Source organism: Opisthocomus hoazin, chromosome 7 (assembly GCF_030867145.1).
Source record: "Opisthocomus hoazin isolate bOpiHoa1 chromosome 7, bOpiHoa1.hap1, whole genome shotgun sequence".
Classification (NCBI taxonomy): Eukaryota; Metazoa; Chordata; class Aves; order Opisthocomiformes; family Opisthocomidae; genus Opisthocomus; species Opisthocomus hoazin.
The window spans coordinates 2886085-2908603 of record NC_134420.1 but is presented as its reverse complement, the minus strand read 5'-3'; the positions used below and the strand labels follow the sequence as shown (position 1 = coordinate 2908603).

The window sequence follows — 22519 nt, the reverse complement described above, 5'->3', positions numbered from 1 at the left end:
CTGGTGCTGCGGGGCGCGGCGCGGCGGCTCCCCGCGGAGTGACCTCTCCGGCGCTGCCTTCCCCGCTGTTAACGAGCGTAGGGGGCCGCCCCCGCGCTTGCTTCTCTCCGCACCGCCCTTCCTGCCTTGGGGGTCGCCTAAGCTTGCAAAATGGCTGACGGCCGGGACGACGCCTCGGACCAGCTGAAGCAGTGGCGGAGCCAGCGGGGCTCGCAGGTAGCCGCAAGGCGAGGCCTGAGGGGCTGCGCCCCGCTCTCCGTCCGGCCCGGCTGGCGCGGTGGTAACGGTCCGAGGGGGACGACAGAGGGACGGTGGGCCCGCGGGCGAGGTTCCCCGCTCGCAGCTGAGGGGAGCGGGTGACCCCCGGTGCGGGAGGACGCAGAGCCCGGGGTGGGGGGTCCTCCGCACTGACCCGACCGAAACCGGCTCGGGGGGCCGCGGGGCTCTCGGCTTGGTGCCGCGCCCGGGGAAAGCGAGGCGGGAAGGGGCTGGCGGCCGGCCGGGGCTGCCGAGGGCGGTCAGCGCTGCTGGCGCGGCGGCTCCGCCTTGGCCACGGCCTCTCCTCGCAGGCGGGGACGGGGCTGGTCTGCGCCCTGGCAGGCAGGTCCCTGGGCAGGGAGGGTTTTTTTTGTTGTTTTCTTTAATCTCGGATCAGATATTCACGTTTTTCAATTCATCTCACATTGGTAGAGCCCGGTGGAAACGTAGCTAGGGAATAATATAGAAGATAAGGCACGTTCAGCAGTATGTGGAGACTTGTTTACCGGGTTGAAGTGGGTTGGGGCAGGTGGGTGGCTGAAACCATAAGGGCATGTGATCAACAGCCTGGCACATGGTCTTCTGAAGGTGTACATATACCCCAGAATATTTGGGTAAATGTATAAATGCTGCAAGAGTTGATTTCGCTTCTTCTTCATCTAATCCCTGTGACAGTTTCTGCTGTGTATGTCCTGACAAAAATGTGTATTTGGCATTAAATACTCTTCCAACTGGTTAAAGTAAGCAGCAGTCTTACAAGATACAAGCGGATGCCTCAGTTCCCACTGTTTGTAGTTGTTAAGTCACCTTGATTTTGTTTTTTTTCTTCCTCGATTCTAAAAGGTGCTGTATGAAAACTGCTTTCCAGTGATGAACTGTAACTTCATCGTATTCTAGCATATTTCATAATATTTCCTATTTGTACCACGAGTCGTACTTTTCATATAGATGTCGGCTTTTCTGTAACAAAGCAGTGTTTGAATACAGGCCAAGGTTAATTTGAAGATTGCGAGGCAACCTGAAGTCTGTGTTGCGTAAGGAGTCATGAGACCTTAAGATAGAAAGCAGGGAGGACTTATTAGAATTTTAAAGTGACTTGTATACGGTGCAAAGTATCAGTAAGGCCTGGAAGTATGTACTTTGATGTATGGTGTTTACAACAGCGGTGACTAAAATTCTCCTGGCTTTGTTTCGCTTCTTTCTGTCATGGCAGCTTAGTGCTGTAGTGAAATGCACATGCAGATTTGGAAGTTATTATCTTTTAAGGTTTTGACTGTATGGAGCTGCCAACCATATGAAAATACAGGCATCAAACAAACTCAAGTCCAAAAGTAGTATGAGAATTCCTCTTAAAACTTATGTGTGTTTTCTCTCTCCCTTCACACCGATGGACCTTATTTTGTGTGCCTCACATAACATCATCCTGAAACTAAAGTGAATGTATCCTATCATTTAAAAAAAAGAAAATGTTTGTAATTCTCATGTGAACGCTAGAAGAAACCCTTCAGAAAGTCTGCATACACAAAAGAGACTGTACAACTGTAAAGCTGTAAAATCTTTTGATAGGTTTAGTTTGAATAAGTTGTGGTTTTAGGTACTACTTCTAGTAGCCTTAAATGTTAGTGTGAAAGCAGGAGTGGTTTTTAGACAACAGTGTAGCCTGTTGGTTTGAGAAGGGCTATATTAGCTCTGCAAACCTTTATTCTTTGTTACGTGCATAGTTTACAACTAAAATACCAGGGCTTTTTCTACCCTTGAGGTAGTTGCACAATAAGTGTTATAAAGGCGTAAGTGAATCAAAAGGACTCAGGTCTTGTTAAGGCTGAGGATATACTTTTTTTCCCTCCTGTATTTTACCAAGCTCTTGCAAGGGCTTTGTAGAGGAGAAGGCGTAGGTGTTGGTATATGCATTATAGTCCTCCCACTGTGTGGTTAAACCTACTGGGCTGCTCAGAGTCTGTCAAGAAATCCAGCATAAGTGGGGCTGTAATTCAATGTCACTTTTGTGTTTCTCAATGGACTGAGTGAAACTTGGTCACTGCTTCAAGATGTCATAAGTATTAATGACTTTAAAAAGTCACTGGATGGACTGGAGGTGTCTTAAGAGCTATGTCTGATGTTAGAAAGACGTTATCAGAATCCAGTCCCCAAGTTTGCTTTTCTTAGAATTATAGTACTCAGAATTCATAAATATACAGCTGAAGCTGTATACAGGGCTTTTATGTCACAGGCTGCCTTATAGACTTCTACTTCATCCTCACTCTGTGTACATAGAACACGTGGGAAGGGTGGAAATGTCTGTAATGAAAGGTAGCACAAGGAGGTTGGAGAAGAAAATGTGGAAGCTTAGGATGCCATTTGTAGGATCTGTTCTTTTTCATCACATTACAGTGATGTGTTAAATGAGTATGACAGTCACCAATAAGAAAAAAAAAATATCATCAGAAAAACTAATACATTTGGTTTTATCTGTGAGAAGCTTGAAGCTTTTAATCAGCAAAACAAATGAAAATAAAAGGAAAATATAGGCAGTGCTGGAAGCTGAACTGAAAAAAAATAGTTCTCCCTAAGCAAGCCCTGAAAAAATGTGATATATAAGCAGTGGAAAGTATCCTGAGAACAGTTTCTACTCTTGCATATTTCTGTTGACAAACTGTGAATAATGTTTTTATTTAAGCAGCTGTCCCTTTGACTTAAGAATAATTTAAATACAGGAAAGATACTGCTTTAGCTTTAAGTTTCTGAACATCGTGTTCCTGTTTATAACCAGGTATATATTGTCCTTTGTAAATGTTTGTATAAACTTCAGTGAAGGTTAGAATTTCAGGCATCCTGAAAGAGTTGAATTTATGCTTATGGCTTTATGCTAATACAGTGGTGAATGAAGAATAAAGAACCTAGATATTTTGGGAATTCAAGCCAGCTAGAGTAGTGTGTGTAACATATTAGTAAGAACACACTGGAAATGCAGTTATCCTGTCAAACACCTTTCATGTGGTTATTCATGTACCTGAGTTAAACAAAGGTGTATATAACTCTCCTTGTATACTCTGCCTCATCCAGAACTCTGGGTGTAGAGGTGAATAATTGTTTTCTCCTGCCTTTGTGGGTTGCCTCTTAGAAAAAAAAACCTGGAGGCTAGTCCGGTTCAGTATACTCTTCTATGAGATACAGATGGGAATTTTGCTTGTTTATGGTAATTGAAACACTTAAAGCAGAACTTAGATTGTCAGTGTGAAAGCTGGAACCCCATAAAGTCACTGATATGATAATGAAAGCCTTTTCATTAAGAGTTACTTTCTCCTTCTCTTCACCATCTTTTTTTCATTCATAGAACTGTAAAAGAGGAGAACTAGTCAGGGGGGTGAGTGAGTTTATTCTGATGTGTTTCCCCTAGTTCAGGCACGTGGATGCTCGTGGCAGAGGAGGGTAGGATGGTACGGATAGAGAGCCCACATGGATAGATGTCAGTTTAGTGCAACTTGTAACTATGGTTTTAGTGTTAACTGGTCATAATCTGTGACTGCTTGAGCTCACCCTGTTGCAAACTTTTTTTTTCTTTGTACTACCTTCTGTTCTGTTCTTCTGAGTCCTTTACAAACATTGCCCTGGCTCTTAACAGTTAACAAATGCGCTCCAGGAAAAACTGAGATCTGCAACCATCAGGTCTCTGGAGCTGGTGTACCTTTCTTGCGATGTTTTCTCCAGTACCCAGTAAAACACAGCTGTTGCCTTAAAGGAGCATATGACCCCGTATACATTAAAGGGGGGGGTCCAGATAAAGTCTTTTCTGCTGGGATTTTTCTTAAGCAGGTGGGAGTACACTCAATTACAGCGCTGCAGGGTTTCAAGAGGTGTTTCTTGAAGTTGCCCTGGAGTGGCTGTCTCTTTCAGGTGCAGGGTCACTCCTATTGTACTAGATGCTGCAGCTCTAAGTAGCCTACAAGAATGGTTAACTTAGACTTCATATGGAAGGGAAGAGGATGAGGATGGGCTATCTTGAGCAGTGGTCTTAAAGACAATAATGATGCTAGTAAAAAAACAAAAAGTTCTGATTTGCCGTCCTTTTGACAGGACATTTATTGACAGTTATTGACAGTAGGGCTTAGGGCTTTTGTTAATCTTAGTCCTTCCATGGTTCAGGAGTCTGGAATGATGATTCCTCAGGTGCTCTTGCTTATGTTTTCCATAGCTCTTCCAGACCGATGGTAATCATGGATACCCACTTTTAGTCTTTATGCTATGTGACTATAGCTCTTTCCTTATGCCTCCGTCCCTATACTGACATTACCTTCTTTTTCCTCTCCTTTCTCCCTTACTGCTTTCCAGCAGCTACTCCTTTTCTAGCTTGCTTGCTTCCCATCCTCTTCTGTTGAGGTGAGGGGCAAACTGAACCTTAACTCATGTTTTAAGGTTGATATTTCATATTTTTATTGAAGCAAGATATATGGTCTTAACAAGTAATTTCTGAACCATGGGAGGCATTCTTGGATTACACATGACTTGAAGTCCTCTGCTGAAATAGCCCCAAACACAGTACTGTGATGATGTAGTTAGACATCTGTATTTTCTGTAACTGGTTCCAGAATCTTATGCCATTTTGCTATATACTTGTTCATATGTCCCGTGACACATAATGGTTGAACAGGCATGCGCACTGTGTGGCTTAGAGTTTTTAATTTCTGTTATGGTGACATTGACTGTCTCTCACTTTCAGAAACCGGATGTCTTGACCACCGGTGGTGGGAACCCAGTAGGAGATAAGCTTAATATTCTGACAGTGGGACCACGTGGGCCTCTTCTCGTTCAAGATGTTGTTTTCACTGATGAGATGGCTCACTTTGACAGAGAGAGGATTCCTGAAAGAGTTGTGCATGCAAAAGGGGCAGGTATGTTGAAAAACACGTGATTTTTTTGTGTAGCATTGGACTTTAAAAGACTTTTCAGTTAATGCATAGTGACAGATAAATTGCATCTTATTATCTATAATTTAGTAGTATTGTTTATAATAATTACGTATCAACAACAGTGGTAGGACCTGGTTTAAAAGAACCCAATTAAAAAAAATGTAGTTATAACCCTTAAATTTTTACTGTATTTGCTGTAATCTCTAATTCCTCTATCTGTTCCTTCATAGTACCCCATTAATCTGAAAGGGAAGACTTGCCCATCTGTATTTTTATGTCTGTTTGCATGTTATTTGACAGAGATGCTTGTCTGTGTCATCCAATGTATCTGTCTGCCAAAGCAAGATGAAGGCCTAATATTTAAATTGAAAATTAGTTGGCTTTTTTATTATTTATAAGTTTGTTATTGATATTAGTAGGGTAGAACTAGCAGCTCTAATTTTTACTACGTATTGCCTTAGAAGAAAATGTGGGACTGCATTTTACTGTAATGTGAATGTACATGGGGAAAAAAAATCTTTGGGGGTGGGAAGAACTTTGTTGCTTCATCCAGCTTAAAGTTGGACTACAAATTCTGCAACACGTATCAGGTTTAAAGAACTACTTGTCATGCTCGAAGATAAATATGCAAATCTTGGCGGAAGAGCATCCAAGAAGCTACTGTCTGTCACTGCACAGTAGAAATGAGGTCTGTATTGCTTCTGGGAACTCTTATCAGTCAGTGAAGGAGGGGAGAGTGAGCACCAAATAGTAGTTTGTGTTTAAGTAAATTTCATTTTGTGAGAATAAATTGAGTGTTTCAGTGCATAGATGTGAACTCTGTTTAAACTGGTGTATTTCCATGTTTCTTTTTGAGTTGAAGTTGTATGTTGGACTGTAACAGAATGCACTGGGAGTGGAAGGAAGGTATCTAGATCTGATGTTTTGAAATTACTTTTTTTTAGGAGCCTTTGGCTATTTTGAAGTCACGCATGATATTACCCGGTATTGCAAGGCAAAAGTGTTTGAACACATTGGCAAAAGAACTCCGATTGCTATACGGTTCTCCACTGTTGGTAAGGCTCTAAAGTTATTGTATATCTTCTTACATGTGTACCATAGCTATACTGATAGCTATGTTTGCTTTGTGGAGCCCTTAATGTATTTAAGGTAGTTTGAAATGCTTTCTGCCAACCAGTTCCTCTTCTATGCATTTCATTTAAATTGTGAGACCTTAAGTAGCTTCTGCATCTTTCTGCCAGAGCTCTTTGTAGACATTTTTTCCCTCCAGAATGTGAGAGAAAGGATAGTCTGAGCTATTTATTTTCTGGTGGAAAGCTTGCTTTGTTTCTGAATGGATTGTAATCAACACTGGAATGCAGCAGTTTAACACTTGAAATGCTGTAGGAATGTTTTGGGGATGAATACTGTAAAGTATGTACTAGGCAAAGAAGAATAAACAGTCTTCCATAAGTAAACTCTTATTTCTTGAAGAGCTAAATGTGTAAACTAGCAAAATTTTAAATTACATTAGTTAAAGAATGCATTATGATCAATATCTTGTCTGACAGAAAAATTGCCTTTCAGAATGTATGTGTTATTACTCTATCTGTGTTTAAAAGAAAAGAAATCCTGATAAGGATTCGGTACTGGAGGTAGTATTGGAGAGAAAAAAGTAGTCCAGCGAGGCTCAAGGAGCTGCTGGTTTTGGCCTACTGGCTTTCCCTGTGTCTCTGAAACTTAAGGAGTGGTGGAATGTTCTGCAGGGGAAGGACATGCAGCTGAGTTTGATCTGGGGACTGTGTGCTGAAGTGGGTTGTTGCATTGTTACCTTTGCTTTCGCTGCTCCCTTTGAACACGTTTCTTCCTAGCTATTCCGTAGTACACATTTTTTTTAATAATGAGAGAGTGAGTGTCCTTGTTATTTCATCGTGATGTTTAGCATTAGCTGTTCCTGAATACTTCTGGGACACTTTTGCTCAGATATTACAGTAGGCACTTCTGGTATAAAGTTACCCACTGAGAGGACGGTTTTGGATAAAGCAGGAGAGGAATTAAGAGTTGCAACTCTTCTATATAAGTTCGCTTTTTATTAGGCATGCTATTTAGATTGCTACTTTCCAAATGAGAGCTTTCACACTGGGATTTGATGCACAGAAGCTAATGTGGTTTTAGGTGATTCAACCTTATAATCTGATGTTGTCTCTGTCAGTGATAATGCAAATTCCGCTCTTAATTGGTTCAAGTGGATATACTTGTTTGTCCTTTCTTTTAACTGTGGCCTGAATGCTTGGGTGGGTATCTGTTCACACTTTGGAAACTTCCAGTGCCTGTAGTATTGTTGAAACTATGCCAAAAATTCCTTGGTATGGAGGAGACTTAAATAAATAAACCTCACCCTTTTAGGATTTTTGTGGCATGTTCTATGTTTTTATGCTTACAGTTTGTGTGCATTTCCTATCATAACACTTCCGTATGTTCATGTGTTTCTTCAAGCTGGAGAATCGGGGTCAGCTGACACAGTTCGTGACCCTCGAGGCTTTGCAATGAAATTCTATACAGAAGAGGGTAATTGGGATCTCGTGGGAAATAATACTCCTATCTTCTTTATTCGGGACGCAATGTTGGTGAGTAAGCACAAAAACTGAAGGTACTTTGTGGAAGAGTCCAAAAACTCATTCACATCTTATTCTCGCTTCACTGAGAAGCAGAAGCTGTTGTTTTGACGCGCTTAAACTTTGTTGTTTGTTAGATGGTCAGAACATTTTTACTTGAAAAGGTGTTATTTAAAAAAAGATTAAGAAATAATGCTTTGTTACTTACGTGGTTTCATACCACAAGCAGCACATGCATTCAGGTGTGTTTGCTAGCACGTATGCCACAGCAGAATAGCCATCAGGTAAGTACATCGTTGTGTTTTTAACTTCAGATCTGATCAGTTTCACTGGTGTTCAAATTAGCTGCTTTGCTCTGTAGACAGGCTTTTTTCATTCTGAGGCTATTTGGGGGGTGGGGGGGGAAGGCTTTCTACTTTAAAAGCTTTTTGCGAATGCTTTTTATTAAATCTGATATGTTTGGTCTTTTAGTACAAGTTTAACAGCACATTGTAGGTAGCAGGGCTTTCCTTGAGCTGAGGAGTTCTGCACAGATATTTTATAGTATCTCAAACAGTATTTGTTTAGGAGGCAGATATTCAGCAAAATTCATGTATACAAATTTGAAAAGATGTTCCTCTCACTTTGTTGGTCGCAAATTGAAAGCATTCAACAACGTGTTTATCCTAATTGCAAATGTTTCACTTACAAAGCGGTATAATTAGAGTAATGAATTTGGTTGTGGGCAGGAGGTATATGACAATACAAGGTGTTGTGTGTTTTTTAGTGATTTTTACAACTTTGTCTCATCTTTGTGTGCTGTTGCTGTCATACTTACATGTATTGAAAAACACGTTTGTCTTGGTTTGCATCATAAGTAGCTTAGTATACCCAATACAATTTGGAAGTGTTACAGAACTTTTGGTTTTTTTTTCTCCTCCCTCCACTTCTGGACAAATTAGTTTCCATCCTTCATCCATAGTCAAAAGAGGAACCCTCAGACTCATTTGAAGGACCCAGACATGATGTGGGACTTCTGGAGTCTTCGCCCTGAGTCTTTGCATCAAGTAAGGTTCTCCTTTGACTTTATTTTGTAGGATTCAGCATACCGTGTTACGACAGCATGTATTTTTCGCTGTCTCTTTTCCATGTTTTATCTAGAAGGCTACATAATCTTTTAAGAACGGTAAAAGTGAAAGGCCTACAATAAATTTTAAGGCTATTAGTACGTGTATCTAGCCTTTTTTCTTTTAATGACTGAAATGGGTGGGATTCTTAATCATATTTTCTATAGGGATGAAGGGGAAGTTGACAAGTTTTCTAACACTAAAGCAGTGGAGATACTGGTGAACAGCAAACTTAATGTTAGAGAACAGTAAAATACTGGGAAAGTAATGCTATTATGTATAAGTTTAAAGCTGTATATTGCGTAGCGTGTTAGATCAACTCCAGAAATGACTAGAATTCACAGTAAGCTTTAACTATTCTAAAATGTGTTTGTATCCAAGAATGTTATGCAAAAAGACTAATATAAAATGAAAAACGTGGTTGTAATTTTTTAAAAGAAAATGGAAGGCTTCTGTACGAACCCAGTAATTAATAATTGGAAAAAGAAGTACCACCATGAGCATTGTTTGTGATCGTAAACCTAAAGAAAAGCAGCATTTTGAATACGTCGATGTGGTGGTGTGTTTACTGCTTGAAGACTTTGAAGAGCTAGTTGTTAAGGACTTCAGTTTACAGGTTTTATTTTTAACCTGGACAAAGTTCTCACTTATATTTGCAACTTAAATTACCCACGCTTACCTGCTCTGTGCTTGTGGGGGAAATCATAATGTTATCGCTAGGTTAATGTCTTGTATTTCACCAAATATGTAACATGGGCATAAAACACACAGGTTTAATTCACAATTTATCTTTCTGTAGAACCAAAGCAATCTTATTTAACACTCTTAAACTAGAAGTTCCTCAAGGAATACATAACATTAAGATAGCTTCCAGTGGTGCAGGTTAATGCGATAAATGAACTTTGTCTCGAATGGTCGCTTTATTCTTGTTCTGGTGAGTCCATTAATATTGTTTGATCCTTCTCTTCAGGTGTCTTTCTTGTTCAGTGATCGTGGTATTCCTGATGGTTTTCGCCATATGAATGGATATGGATCACATACTTTTAAACTGATTAATGCTAGTGGAAGAGCAGTTTATTGCAAATTCCATGTGAAGGTATTGATATTTCTTTTTCCAGTTATCTGTTGGAAGTATACATCATACTGGATAAAAAACAATTTAAACAGATTGTCTAAAAATGTTCTGTGACTTTTCAAGTTCAGTTAAGAGAAGACTTGTTAGTGCATAGACTCAATCAAAATGATGTGTGTGGTTTTTTTATATTGGTTGCATGCCTTTAGCAAATACGACGGACATCATTTTTTTTCTGCTGTGACACAGTAGGTATTTACTAGACTATGAAAAACTCTTTTCTGGGGGGACTGTCTCTTGTTGTTGGATAATTCAGTCTACTTGTGTGGTAAGCTCTGAGTACCTAGCTCAGCTTATTGCATTTCAGCCTCATACCACTGGGTGTTATGAGCATGAAGCTGTGCGAGAACTTTGTCAGACTCCCTTGCTATCATTCAGTACAGATGCAAGAATCCTGTAGCCCTTCGGAAATGTGTTTTATTCAGTGTGTGATATGTTCCTGTTTCATGTTCATGGCTGCACAGTAGTTTGGATTTAACAGGTGCTTCTTGAGGTAGAAGTTCTCTCAGTCTGGATCTGGTTTTTGTTCCCGTTTATCTTCTGGAGATGACCTTCACTGATCTAGTATTTTTAAGATGGCCTCAACTGTATACCAAAATATGCAAATTCTTATTTTCAGGAGCTCTGCAGCTGAAGTTCACAGAACTTCCACACTTTTCCAAGAAAGCATTCTCTAGCGTAGAATCATAGGTTGGAAAAGACCTCTAAGATCATCAATTCCAACCATCCACCCAACACCACCATGCCTACTAAACCATAGCCCAGAGTGCCACATCTACACATTTTTTTTAACATCTCCAGGGTTGGGGACTCCACCACGTCCCTGGGCAGCCTATTCCAATTTCTGACCACTCTTTCAGTAAAGAAATTTTTCCTGATATTTTATATAAACCTCCCCTGATGCAACTTGAGGCCATTGCCTCTCATCCTATCGCTAGTTACTTGGGAGAAGAGACCAACACCCACCTCACTGCAACCTCCTTTCAGGTAGTTGTAGAGAGCAGTAAGGTCCCCCCTCAGCGTCCTCTTCTCCAGACTAAACAGCCCCAGCTCCCTCAGCTGCTCCTTGTAAGACTTTTTTTTCTAGACTTCTCACCAGCCTCGTTGCCCTTCTCTGGACATGCTCCAGCAACTCATTGTCCTTCTTGTAGCAAGGGGCCCAAAACTGAATACAGTGCTTGAAGTGCAGCCTCACCAGTGCTGAGTACAGAGGCATGATCACCTCCCTACTGCTGCTGTCCACACCATTCCTGATACAAGCCAGGATGCTGTTGGCCTTCTTGGCCACCCGGCACGCTGCTGGCTCATATTCAGCTGGCTGTTGACCAACACCCCAAGATCCTTTTCCCCCAGACAGCTTTCCAGCCACTCCTCCCCAAGCCTGTAGCATTGCATGGGATTGTTGTGACCCAAGTGTGGGACCTGACACTTGACCTTGTTCAACCTCATACAGTTGGCCTTGGCCCATTGATCCAGTCTGTCCACATCCCTCTGCAGAGCCTTCCTACCCTCAAGCAGATCACCACTCCCACCCAACTTGGTGTCATCTGCAGACTTAGAGGGAGCACTCCATCCCCTTGTCCAGATCATTGATAAAGATATTAAACAAGACCGGACCCAGAACTGAGCCCTGAGGGACACCACTTGTGACTGGCTGCCAGCTGGATTTAACTCTATTCACCACCACTCTCTGGGCTCGGCCATTCAGCCAGTTCTTTATCTAGTGAAGAGTACACCCATCCAAACCATGGGCAGGTAGCTTCTCCAGGAGGATGCTGTGGGTATCGGTGTCAAAGGCCTTACTAAAGTCCAGGTAGACAACATCCACAGCTGTTCTCTCATCCACTAGGCAGGTCACCTGGTCATAGAAGGAGATCAGGTTGGTCAAGCAGGACCTGCCTTTCATGAACCCATACTGGCTGGGCTGGATCCCCTGGTTGTCCTTCACATGCCTGGTGGACGCACTCAGGATGAATCGCTCCATAATCTTGCCCAGCACCGAGGTCAGGCTGACAGGCCTGTAGTTCCCAGGATCCTCCTTCCGGCCCTTCTTGTAGATGGGTGTTACACTGGCGATCCTCCAGTTGTCTGGGACCTCCTCTGTTAACCAGGACTGCTGATAGATGATGGAGAGTGGCTTGGCCAGCTCCTCTGCCAGTTCCCTCAGCACTCTTGGGTGGATCCCATCCAGCCCCATAGACTTGTGAGTGTCCAGGTGGCATAGCAGGTTGTTAACTGCTTCCCTCTGGATTATGGGAGGTTTATTTCGCTCTCCTTCCCTATCTTCTAGCACTGGGGGCTGACTACCCTGGGAATAACCAGTCTGACTATTAAAGACTGAGGCAAAGAAGGCACTGAGTACTTCAGCCTTTTCCTCATTCTTGTTGGCAGTATTCCCCCCTGCACCCAATAAGAGATGGAGGTTCTCCTTGGCCCTCTTTTTGTTGTTGATGTACTTGTAAAAACATTTTTTGTTGTCCCTTACAACAATGGCCAGCCTGAATTCTAGCTGGGCTTTTGCCTTTCTAATTTCCTCTCTGCACAACCTAACAAGACCAATGTACTCCTCTTGAGTCGCCCGCCATTTCTTCCGTAAGTGGTAGACCCTCCTTTTTTTCCTGAGTCCCAGCATATCTCGCTTGAAAACAACTTCCCTTCAAAGTTTTAAAGGCAGTACAGCTTCTTACCTCATTAGACTTTAGTGGAGGCTGAACATCTATCTTTGAAGCAAGACTTCAGAAACCATTATGTTAAAGTAAGAGGGATTGTGTAGCACCTTTTAGCCTTCAAGCTGTCAAAAACTTATAGAGTGAGATTTTTAGTTACTGCTAAAGATGTCACAGAAATAGGGCTGGGAAACTGAGATTCACGTAGAATCCAGAACTTTCAGCCCTGAGGGCTGCCACCCTTTTATCACTTTATGTTGGCATGTGATCTGTAGGAAAAGGTGGGATGATGGGATGGTGAAGGAGCATTCCATCCTGTAAGGGGAGAGGGGAAACCCCTTAACTTGATGTGCTGCAAGGATCATACCTTCAAGTTTGATGTCTTGCGTTCTGCAATATAGCATTACATATTTATTTCACTTTTGTGAGAAACTGATACTTATCTGGCAGGCAGCTGTTGAACGTACTGTTATTCTGAACTGGAAGGAGATTGGAAGATGGATAATCACATTCTTCGATTCTAAGTCTTGTTACACTACATTCTTATTACTGATTTCTGCAATGCTTTCTGCATGTTGTAACTGGTGCTACTATTTTTATTGCTTTTAGACTGACCAGGGCATCAAAAATCTTCCTGTTGAAGAAGCAGAAAGATTGGCTTCTACTGATCCTGATTATGGGATACGTGACCTTTACAATGCCATTGCCAAGGGGGACTACCCATCATGGACTTTCTACATTCAAGTTATGACATTTGAAGAAGCAGAGAAGTTTCCGTTTAATCCTTTTGATTTAACTAAGGTATCTCTGATACTGTTGTGAATATTTGGTTTCAGCTAGTTGAAGAAAGGTCATGAGATGAAAAGATAGGAAATGCCAGAACTGAGTTTAACTATAGAAAAAGTGTAACGGTTTCCATGGAGTAGCACTGTTTTCTTAAGTTCAGTCTAGTCCCTTTCAATAAAGTTAGACTGTCCTTTTTCTTCTTCCCTACTGTTTAAGTGTACTGTTCATTATATGGGCATAATGAGTCAGAAATTCTGGGGGTGAAATTGTACTGGTGTTATATCTGATGTTATTCTTCCTTAATGAGATATGGATAGGGCTTGATTCCAGGCCTGCCAGTTACAGCTGCACTGCATTTCAGAAGTGTGATCTCAGATAATATAGTCACACCCTGAGCTCCCTAGTTTTAAGTGTTGTTGATAATGTAGCTTCTGATTGTTGGTCTAATTTTGTCAGGCTTCCAATTGCTGTTCCGAGGAATGGCATGTTGAAAGATACCAACATAAACTTGGCTGGGCATTTTTTCTTTTTCCCCTCTAATATTGCTCTCCCAAAATGGCTGAAGACTTTTGAACTTGGAAGTACAGGCTGAGGTGACAAAGAAAAGGCTAGTTAAGCTGGTTGCGTCTGGAAGTAGCTGAAAACAATGGTGCTGCCAATTCCACCTATGATGTTGCATTCCTAGGCAGTTTTTCAAGTACCTGCGGGTATTTCATTTAAGTAGTCAAGTGCTGAGATTATGCTGAGATGATGAAATAAGTTGCATTAGTACTCTCTAGTAATTGCAAAATACTTCTTAAAATAAGACATTTCTCAATGTTTGTTAGCAAAAAATAAGTTTCTTCAGTAGTGTATTTTCTCAAGACTTAAATCGGGCAAATGCTGCCTAGTAATTATTTAAGCTGCATAATACTATGATAGTGTTGATTTTAATGTACGTGTGTTATGTCTTACAGATTTGGCCGCATGGTGACTACCCTCTCATCCCTGTGGGAAAGCTTGTCTTGAACAGGAATCCTGTCAATTACTTTGCGGAGGTGGAACAGATGGCATACGATCCTAGCAACATGCCACCTGGTATTGAACCTAGCCCTGACAAAATGCTGCAGGTAAACAACAGTGCCCACAAGATTTTTACCTGAGGAGCATTTCGTTTGCTTTGCTGTTTATTGAAAGCATTCCTGTCCCTGTTTGTGTAGCAGCAGTAAACTTGACAGATGGGAAGCAACTGATTTTTTTGTTTTGTTTTTTAATTTTGGTGCTTTTTTTTAAATGATCACGATTTGATGTGCTCATCCAAAATCTAAATACAAAGAGAACAGGTAAGAACTAAAGGAATAGCAAATCTAGGATTTAGAGGGCATCTGCAACAACTATAGAAGTTGATGGGGCAATCTGTCAGTCTGACAAGAAGTACGGGGTAAAACCATAGTAGCAATGCATATTTATTCATGCTTTTACAATGTATCTTAGAACTATAAACTCTTACAAGTGTGAAAGGTAGACTTCAAATGCTCTAAAATATAGATGTAACTAATCCCCAGCAAGACTGTTCTTTAGAAGTATTGTCAGATTTCTTATGGGTCAAAATATCTGAGAAGGCTGGCTGCAGTAGACTATACTGTCTGCAGAGTCATGGATGTTTGCGTGTTACGCTTTTTCGGATTAAAATTAGATCGTTGTTTCAAATGATGTCCATGGAAACAAGAATGTACTTTGACAGTTTTAATTGGATGAACTCATGAACCGTCATGCAGTCCTTCTGTTTTGTCTTTTTGCCTCCCACAAACTTCATGGTCGGAATCAGTCTGTCTTCCTGGCATCCTGAAGTCACTAGAACTGCTTTAGGTTCATTTCAGTAAATGAATAAGGGACTACCACATTTCAGATGTAATTAATTTTTAAATCTAAGGATGAAAATAAGTAGGAATATTATTCCTTAGTGATATGTATCACTGTTATACTCATTTTTATCTCTACATGTGGAACCATTTTCCTGTGTCAGACTAGGTTTCGCATTCCGAAATTGGTAGGAAATACCGGAGCTGCCCAAATGCAACTCAACCTGCCATTCTTCTCTGGTATTCCAGCAGAGTTAGTTTGTGGCTGATTGTCACTTTGGATATAATTTGAAGTATGTCAAGCATATATATATATACAAAGGAAACAGTCTCTTCCCTTTTACTGTTTAATGTGTAGTCCTTTGAATTTGCATATACCACTCTCAGCAGGTAGTAGTTAATGTTTGTGATAAATCTTTTAGGGTCGTCTTTTTGCGTATCCTGACACTCATAGACACCGGCTGGGACCTAACTATCTACAAATTCCTGTGAACTGCCCCTTCAGAACTCGTGTGGCTAATTACCAGCGGGATGGACCGATGTGCGTTTCTGACAACCAAGGTAGTAATGAACATATCATTAAATAAAGTGATACTTATGCGTATACTGCAGAATCCTTTTCTGTTCATAGGGGATTTAAGATACTTGCTAAACATAATTTTATTGGATATTACTGGCTGCTTATACTGTGAGGAATGCTATTTTTATTCCTCAGTCATTCAGTGTCTCTTGTGATGTTTTCCACCAGTGTAAACTTGCCAGTGTATAACTTTCTGAGCCTCAGACTTCCCAGTCTATCTGTTTTTTTCCTTTTGTCTAAAAACTGTTCCTTATCTCTCATAATCTCTGTCAACCTTTTAGTACCTGTTCTTATATTACTAGATCCTTTCTGACATTAGCTGGCCTCACCTGTAGTTGTTACAAATCCACCATGTGCTCTCTCCTCTGGACTGCCCTAAATTTGTCCATGTGCCATTCCTAATACTTTCTTTGACTCAGCGCTCACCAGCAATCAATGTAACTTACCTCAGACTATTCCAGATGAATTCAATATCTATTTTGTGATGAGTAGTGACTTATCTTGGAACCCATGGTTGTGCGTGTATGAAGTTGCATGCATTTCTGTTTCCCTTGTGAATTGCGTGGTAAATAAATTGCTTTTCTGAAAACAATTTTTCATCCACTGTTTTGGGATCAGAAGATCATGTGTCAGTATAAATAGTGAGCTTTGATTATGGCTAAGTTGAAGCTTGCAGAGGCTAAGCTGTCACCTTATTATTTGCTGCATTTTGGGGTAACTTTATGAATGTGCTTAATAGTGCTAGCCCTCACACAGATCCTAGAGGAGGGTCTACCTGATAAATTTTTCTTACTAGAAGTGACCTTTTATTCCTCTGTTTCCTTTGTTCTTGATATGATGCTAATTGACAAGATATTGACTTTATCCTGTTATCCCCTGCGCTTTCAGATACTCAGTCCACTTTGTTAAATTGCTTTGCTTTCTGATTTCCAAGAGATTGTGAAAGGCAAGTGTCTAAATGCCAAGATTAGAGCTTTAACTTTGCCTCTGTTCTGCGGGTTATGTTCTGTCAGCGTTTGCCCAATAGTGACTGGTTTACACCTGACAGTAAACAAGGATATACAGAATCTATGCCTCTGGGCTAGGAATTCTGATACTTGCTGAGGGAGGAGAAGGAAATATTTGGAAAATAAGAACTTGAGAACAGCTGCTCCTGTCCAAGAACAGACAAGTTCATTTTTATGCAGTTTTGTAAGTTCATTACGTGTTTAAAATAAACCGTCTACATAGTTAAGCTTAGTAGTACTTCAAATATACAGATGGAAGTGTATTTTTATGCTGCCTTAGACTAAAACTTGAATAACTTCCATGACTTTGCTCAGACAATTTTAATAGACAATGTTGTTGTGAGTGGCCAGACCTCCTTATTTCTGAAACAAATCCATTTTTCCCCCAAAAAACTATTGAAATTCTATTTGTAGTAAGTGCTGTTAAGTACTGGCTTGAAGATGCAAGCCCCTGATCTTGAGCTGTATGTCGACAGAAAAATACTGACAACTGTTTTTAAGAAAGTGAATCATATCTGGGTAATTGATTTTGGTTCTTCTACGCAAAGAACATTTTCTGTCTTCTGACTTAATCAGAGAGAGCTGGCATCTGATTATTTTGGTTTTGTGGGTTTTTTTTGTTTGTTTTCAGGTGGTGCTCCAAACTATTATCCCAATAGCTTTACTGGTCCAGAAGATCAGCCCACTGCAAAGGAGAGCTGTTTGTCTGTTTCAGGAGATGTGCAGCGCTTCAACAGTGCAGATGAAGATAATGTGACTCAGGTATGATGTATGACAAAGCTTTATATTGCTTATTACCTAGGATGAGTTTACAGGGTGAGTTTAGAGATGATTAATAAGAATCATTCAGACATGGCTCCTCTCTGAAGCATCTGGTCTAACCTGAAGTTCAGCTCTCAGGAGAGCTTGGGAAATCTCCATACAGCTTAATTTTGTGAGCAACTGAAGTTTTGCTGACAGAACAGTTAGTGATTCCTCACAGACCTTTGCCATCCATATTCAGGGTGCCGATATCTAGAGGTTGTGACTTTTGTCGTCTTGCAATTAGTGTCTGCAGATAGGCAAACTAGAGCATGCGTGTTATGTCATGGTCATCAGTTCCTGAATTGGACCCAAGAGCAATATTTATTTTCGTTAATTCAAGAAGCAGCAGTTATGTCAAGCTAGAAATCAAAAGAGTTGTTAGCAGGTTTGCCAAAAAAATACCCCACCACATTTGGTTGCCTTCTGAGTTTAAGTATTTTGAGTATTTTGTTGCCTGACTAGTAAGTGAAAGCTATTCTTTTACAGTAATTATGAATCTTAAAAGTCTAGTAAGTATTGTTGGTTGCTACAGGTGGAATGACTTGCTTTGGGGAATTTCAGTTAAAAATTTTGTTTCCAATTGTAAGGTGCGAGATTTCTATACCAAAGTGCTGAAGGAGGATGAACGCCAAAGGCTGTGTAAAAATATTGCTGATCATCTTAAAGACGCGCAGCTCTTCATTCAGAAGAGAGCTGTAAGTGGCCTGTTTGGTTTTTAGCCTTTGCTCTTCATTCCGGGTTTTCTTGTAGTCTAGTAACTTTGTCAAAATGGCAATATATTTATGGAAAGGAAGATCAGAAATTCCTCTCTGAGAAAACAACTAGATTTTTCTTACGTGGGAATTATCAGTACAGGACACTTAAATATGTGTACATTTACATAATATAATGTACAACATGTTAACATAGCTTCTTTATGATGGGAAGAATGGGATTGATGTTGAACATTACGGATGTCATTATATGTTTAGCTTGGTGTTTCAAAAATCAGGTGACTGCCAGTGTAATGTTTTGCCCTAAACAAGGAAAAGGCAGTGAGGGTGGGGTTGGAGTTGGAGCTTTATCCTTCCCAGTGGAACTTTGTTTAAATCACTGAAGAGCTCTGTGTGAGATAATAGAATGAGTGTTTGAAGATATTCGTAGCTTCTTTCTGGCTGGTCAGAATTAAACTTTTGGGAAAGAGTTTTCATCCTCGTCTTCTGTATGATGGGTACTGCCTGTAGGCCACAGAGCAGAAAATGTGTCAAAGAATACGTTTGAAGTGGAGGAAAAAAATCTTGTTGCCTTTTCTGTTGTGTCTTCCTGTTTAGGTGAAAAACTTCACTGATGTTCATCCTGACTATGGTGCTCGTATTCAGGTTTTGCTGGACAAGTACAATGCTGAAAGTGGGAAAAAGGTATGCTGATGGTTTCTGTAGTTGATTTTTCATTGTCTGTGGATTATCTTGGCTGCTTTTGTAAATCCAGCAGAGTGGGAAATCAGTCTTGATTCTCATTTGGTTTGAATGGGAGAAGTTAGTGCATGTAGAATTACAAAATGAGGAAACATCACTCTAATTACATTTAATTAAACGTTGATTAACCAGTGGTGTATGATTACTTTGTTTCAGTTGGGTTTTTGTAAGGCTTCTGGAAGATAACTGTACATGATATGCAATGTGTTCAGGTTGATTCTTCAGACCAAATGATTACCCACTCTTTGTAATGGTAATGAAACATTTCCGCAAGCCTTTCCTGGGCTCAGTGCTTGCTACGGAGTGTAACAAAAGTGTTGCTTCAAGCACTTATTTTTTTCTGAAGTTCTCCTGACTACTTTTAATAGAACTAGCTCTGAATATTTCTTTTGTATTATTTTTAGGATATAATTAGGACATATACACAGCCCACAACTCGTATCTCCGCCAAAGAAAGATCCAACTTGTAAAGCATGCTGCAGAAATTTACTCTATGAATTTTGCGTCCTTATAACTGCAAGACAACCTGTTGAAGATGTTAATGAATGCAGCAGACTTCTGCACAAATACAGAGTGTTTTACAGGATTGATTTATTAAGCTTTCAAGTGCCTATATCTGTATTGGAAACTAGGTAACACTAGCTAACAATCCTAGTGCCTTTCGACACTAGTGCTCTACTGCTTGTTAACAACATAACGATTTCTTAAGGAAATTCATGACTAAAAATTGTCTTCGTTTCTAGAAGCAAATGTAAGTTTAATCAAAGCACTGTTTCATTTTTTTAATTGTGGAACTTTTCTGGCTAGATTGCACAGTAGAACTTCTATAATGTTACTGTGATTATCCTTGTGGATAAACTTGTTTATGTTGCTCAGTATTTCTAATAAAAGTTATCTGTATGTATTTGTTTGACACTTGCTTCGAATTTAATTTTTGGCCTTCCATAAGTAAAATGATATGTAGTAGTTCGAGTAAAATGTTGGTTACATCTCGTTCCTTGATTGAAATGAAGCTATCTAGAAAGGTTAGTCTGAATATATGTCGATTCTATTCCCAATAAATATTTTAAGGTAGTCTTTGCTTAATAATGCTAGGTTGGGTCTAGCTGAACTAAGAGAGATAGGAAAGGATATTTTCTCATTATGTACATTTTGCAACTAAATTGATTACATCTTACAGTTCTTTAGGGGGCATAAATTGGTTTTTCTAATCTGTAAGAATATAAATAGAAAAATATTGATTTTCCACGTGTCTGAGAAATTAACCTCCAAATGCACGAATATTTTGATCTTGGCCAAATTCAAGCTCAAGCACTTTCAAAACTATGCCTGACTAGTTCCTGAAATTCTGTTATTTTACTGCCGTAATCTGATACTGCTATCTATTGATCAAGCCAGAGCTAGTTTTCAGAGTTAGACTTTAACTGAAGTGGCATATTTGTATGAATGTAGGTATCTTTAGCTAGATATACATATAAAACCTGATTTTAGGCATGTGGTAGTGTTGCCTAGTATTTGCAATTTAGTTAATCAGTGCAAAAGATTTTGGAACCCTTTGGATTGAAAAGCGTTCCCTGTTATTACTCCTTAGATCCAAAGGGGTTTCTTTAGCTTAGTAATATTTTTATTCTCAGTCTTGGAGTATAATCTTTAATCGAGCCTTACTAATTGGCACAAAATGGAAGTGTTATATTTGAGAACTAAGAGCAATAGTTCCATGATAGGACTTACCTTGATTGGCTCTGAGTAATGGTTGCTGAAGAAAGCACGCTGTCAGCATCTGAATGCTTTACAATACAAGCACACAACAAAACCAAGGCTGAAACTATTGTTTTATAGAGGCTGAAATCTCACCTAGTATTTTTTCTTAGAGAATTATTTGGAAAGTTTTACCTGGTTATGGGGTAATTAGTTTCCAAGCTGACTGTTGAAGTTTTGAATAAAAATCTATCATACCTGTTGCACATTTTTGGTCTCTTAGGATTAGCCTCAGAGTTTCAGAAGTGTGCGCAGTAGGATCAGGCAATTCACCGTGCATCTAAAGTCCTGGCAAGTTTTAGTAACTGCTCTGCCTGTTACTTGTGCCTCTTCCCTTGCCAAGGGACAGGTTGGTGTATATGTGTAATTAGTCCAGAACCTAGCTGCACAGCATTACCCCTCACTGGAAATACTTCCTTTCCTTGTTTGCCTGCTGGTCCTGCCTCATTAGCATTTGGATTGGAAAAAATGTGAATGATGATACAAAGGATTTCAGAGCCCAGCTACTAGCTCTTAACTCAAGCAAATGTTATACAAATTTCAAATCCTAGCAGGTTTTTTTCAGTATTATTATTAAATTGTAGAAAGCTACTTCTTTTGCCAGCTCATTTATCTACAAAGCAATTGTGAAAAATTATTGTGATATAGATGCAGTAAAATAATATGAAGTGGTAGCCTGCTCTGTTCTGGGATTCAGTTGGATTTTTACCTGATCACAGAGCTGAATGAGCTACGTGAATGGGTGGGAATATTTCTTGCTGGAACATAAAATCCTAATGAGTTTTGGAAAAGAATAAGCAAGGCTTAATTTTTCATTTTGGTTGTCTGCTGAGTGAACTATATTGTCTTCCTCTTATTTCTGAAATAAAACTGAATTTGAAAATCTCTTGGCAATATGTTGTCTGTTCTCTGTGCAAATGTTTTCAAATAGTTTATTTTAATCTAGGAAGTTTATACCTCCATCTGCTTTTTGGAGTTATGCAGAAGCTGTTGACGTTGTGGGTAGTTGGTATCTATTCCAGAACTTGCTTGGCCTGCACAGGCCCTGACAGCAACAAAAGCCTTGGACTCAAGGTTGATGCCTGGAATTCACGTGTAGGGGCTAAGGACTAAATTCTCTGATACATGAAATTACATGTTAGGAACCTTCTTTTTACTTTCCTAAGCCTTCAGGAAAAGGCATAGTGCTCGTGTCTGTGGGGTGGGAGTGCCTACGATTGTGTGTACCATATGGATGGGAAAAAGTTGCTGTCCCACTTTCCTCTGGGTGTTGTTGATGATGCCTTCCTTAGGCCTCTGTTTGCTGAAGAACCTTTTGTTATTTTTGATCTAAAAACTTTGGTGGTAATTTACAGAACTGTCACAAAGTTACCTAGTTTTTCATCACACTTCAATTTTAGTGAAGGACAGTTCTTTATAGTTTAACAGAATACACAGAGTTAAAATACAGCACTTGATGTGTCTCAAAGATACTGTTATAGCCTTTCAAAAAGCGTTTAGTACAGAGGTTTATTCTACCATCTATATTACCCAAATGCTCGGTTCTGCTTTTCTTATTGCAGTTACCTTTTTCCGAAATCCCTACTTTTTATTTCACAGGGAAGGAGCTGCATGCCTCATTGTACT

At 40.0% G+C, this 22519-nt stretch overlaps 1 protein-coding gene across 1 annotated transcript; it reads left to right on the top strand.

The window, feature by feature from the left end:
• The first annotated feature begins 23 nt into the window (after positions 1–23).
• Positions 24–21778, top strand: CAT (catalase). Its single transcript, XM_075427512.1, has 13 exons — positions 24–216; positions 4976–5147; positions 6110–6220; positions 7641–7771; positions 8701–8805; positions 9836–9961; positions 13273–13464; positions 14406–14558; positions 15713–15851; positions 17509–17639; positions 18269–18376; positions 18992–19078; positions 19540–21778. The coding sequence occupies exons 1-13, from the start codon at positions 151–153 to the stop codon at positions 19603–19605; spliced, it is 1587 nt and encodes a 528-aa protein (XP_075283627.1). The 5' UTR covers positions 24–150; the 3' UTR covers positions 19606–21778.
• The last annotated feature ends 741 nt before the right edge of the window (positions 21779–22519 follow it).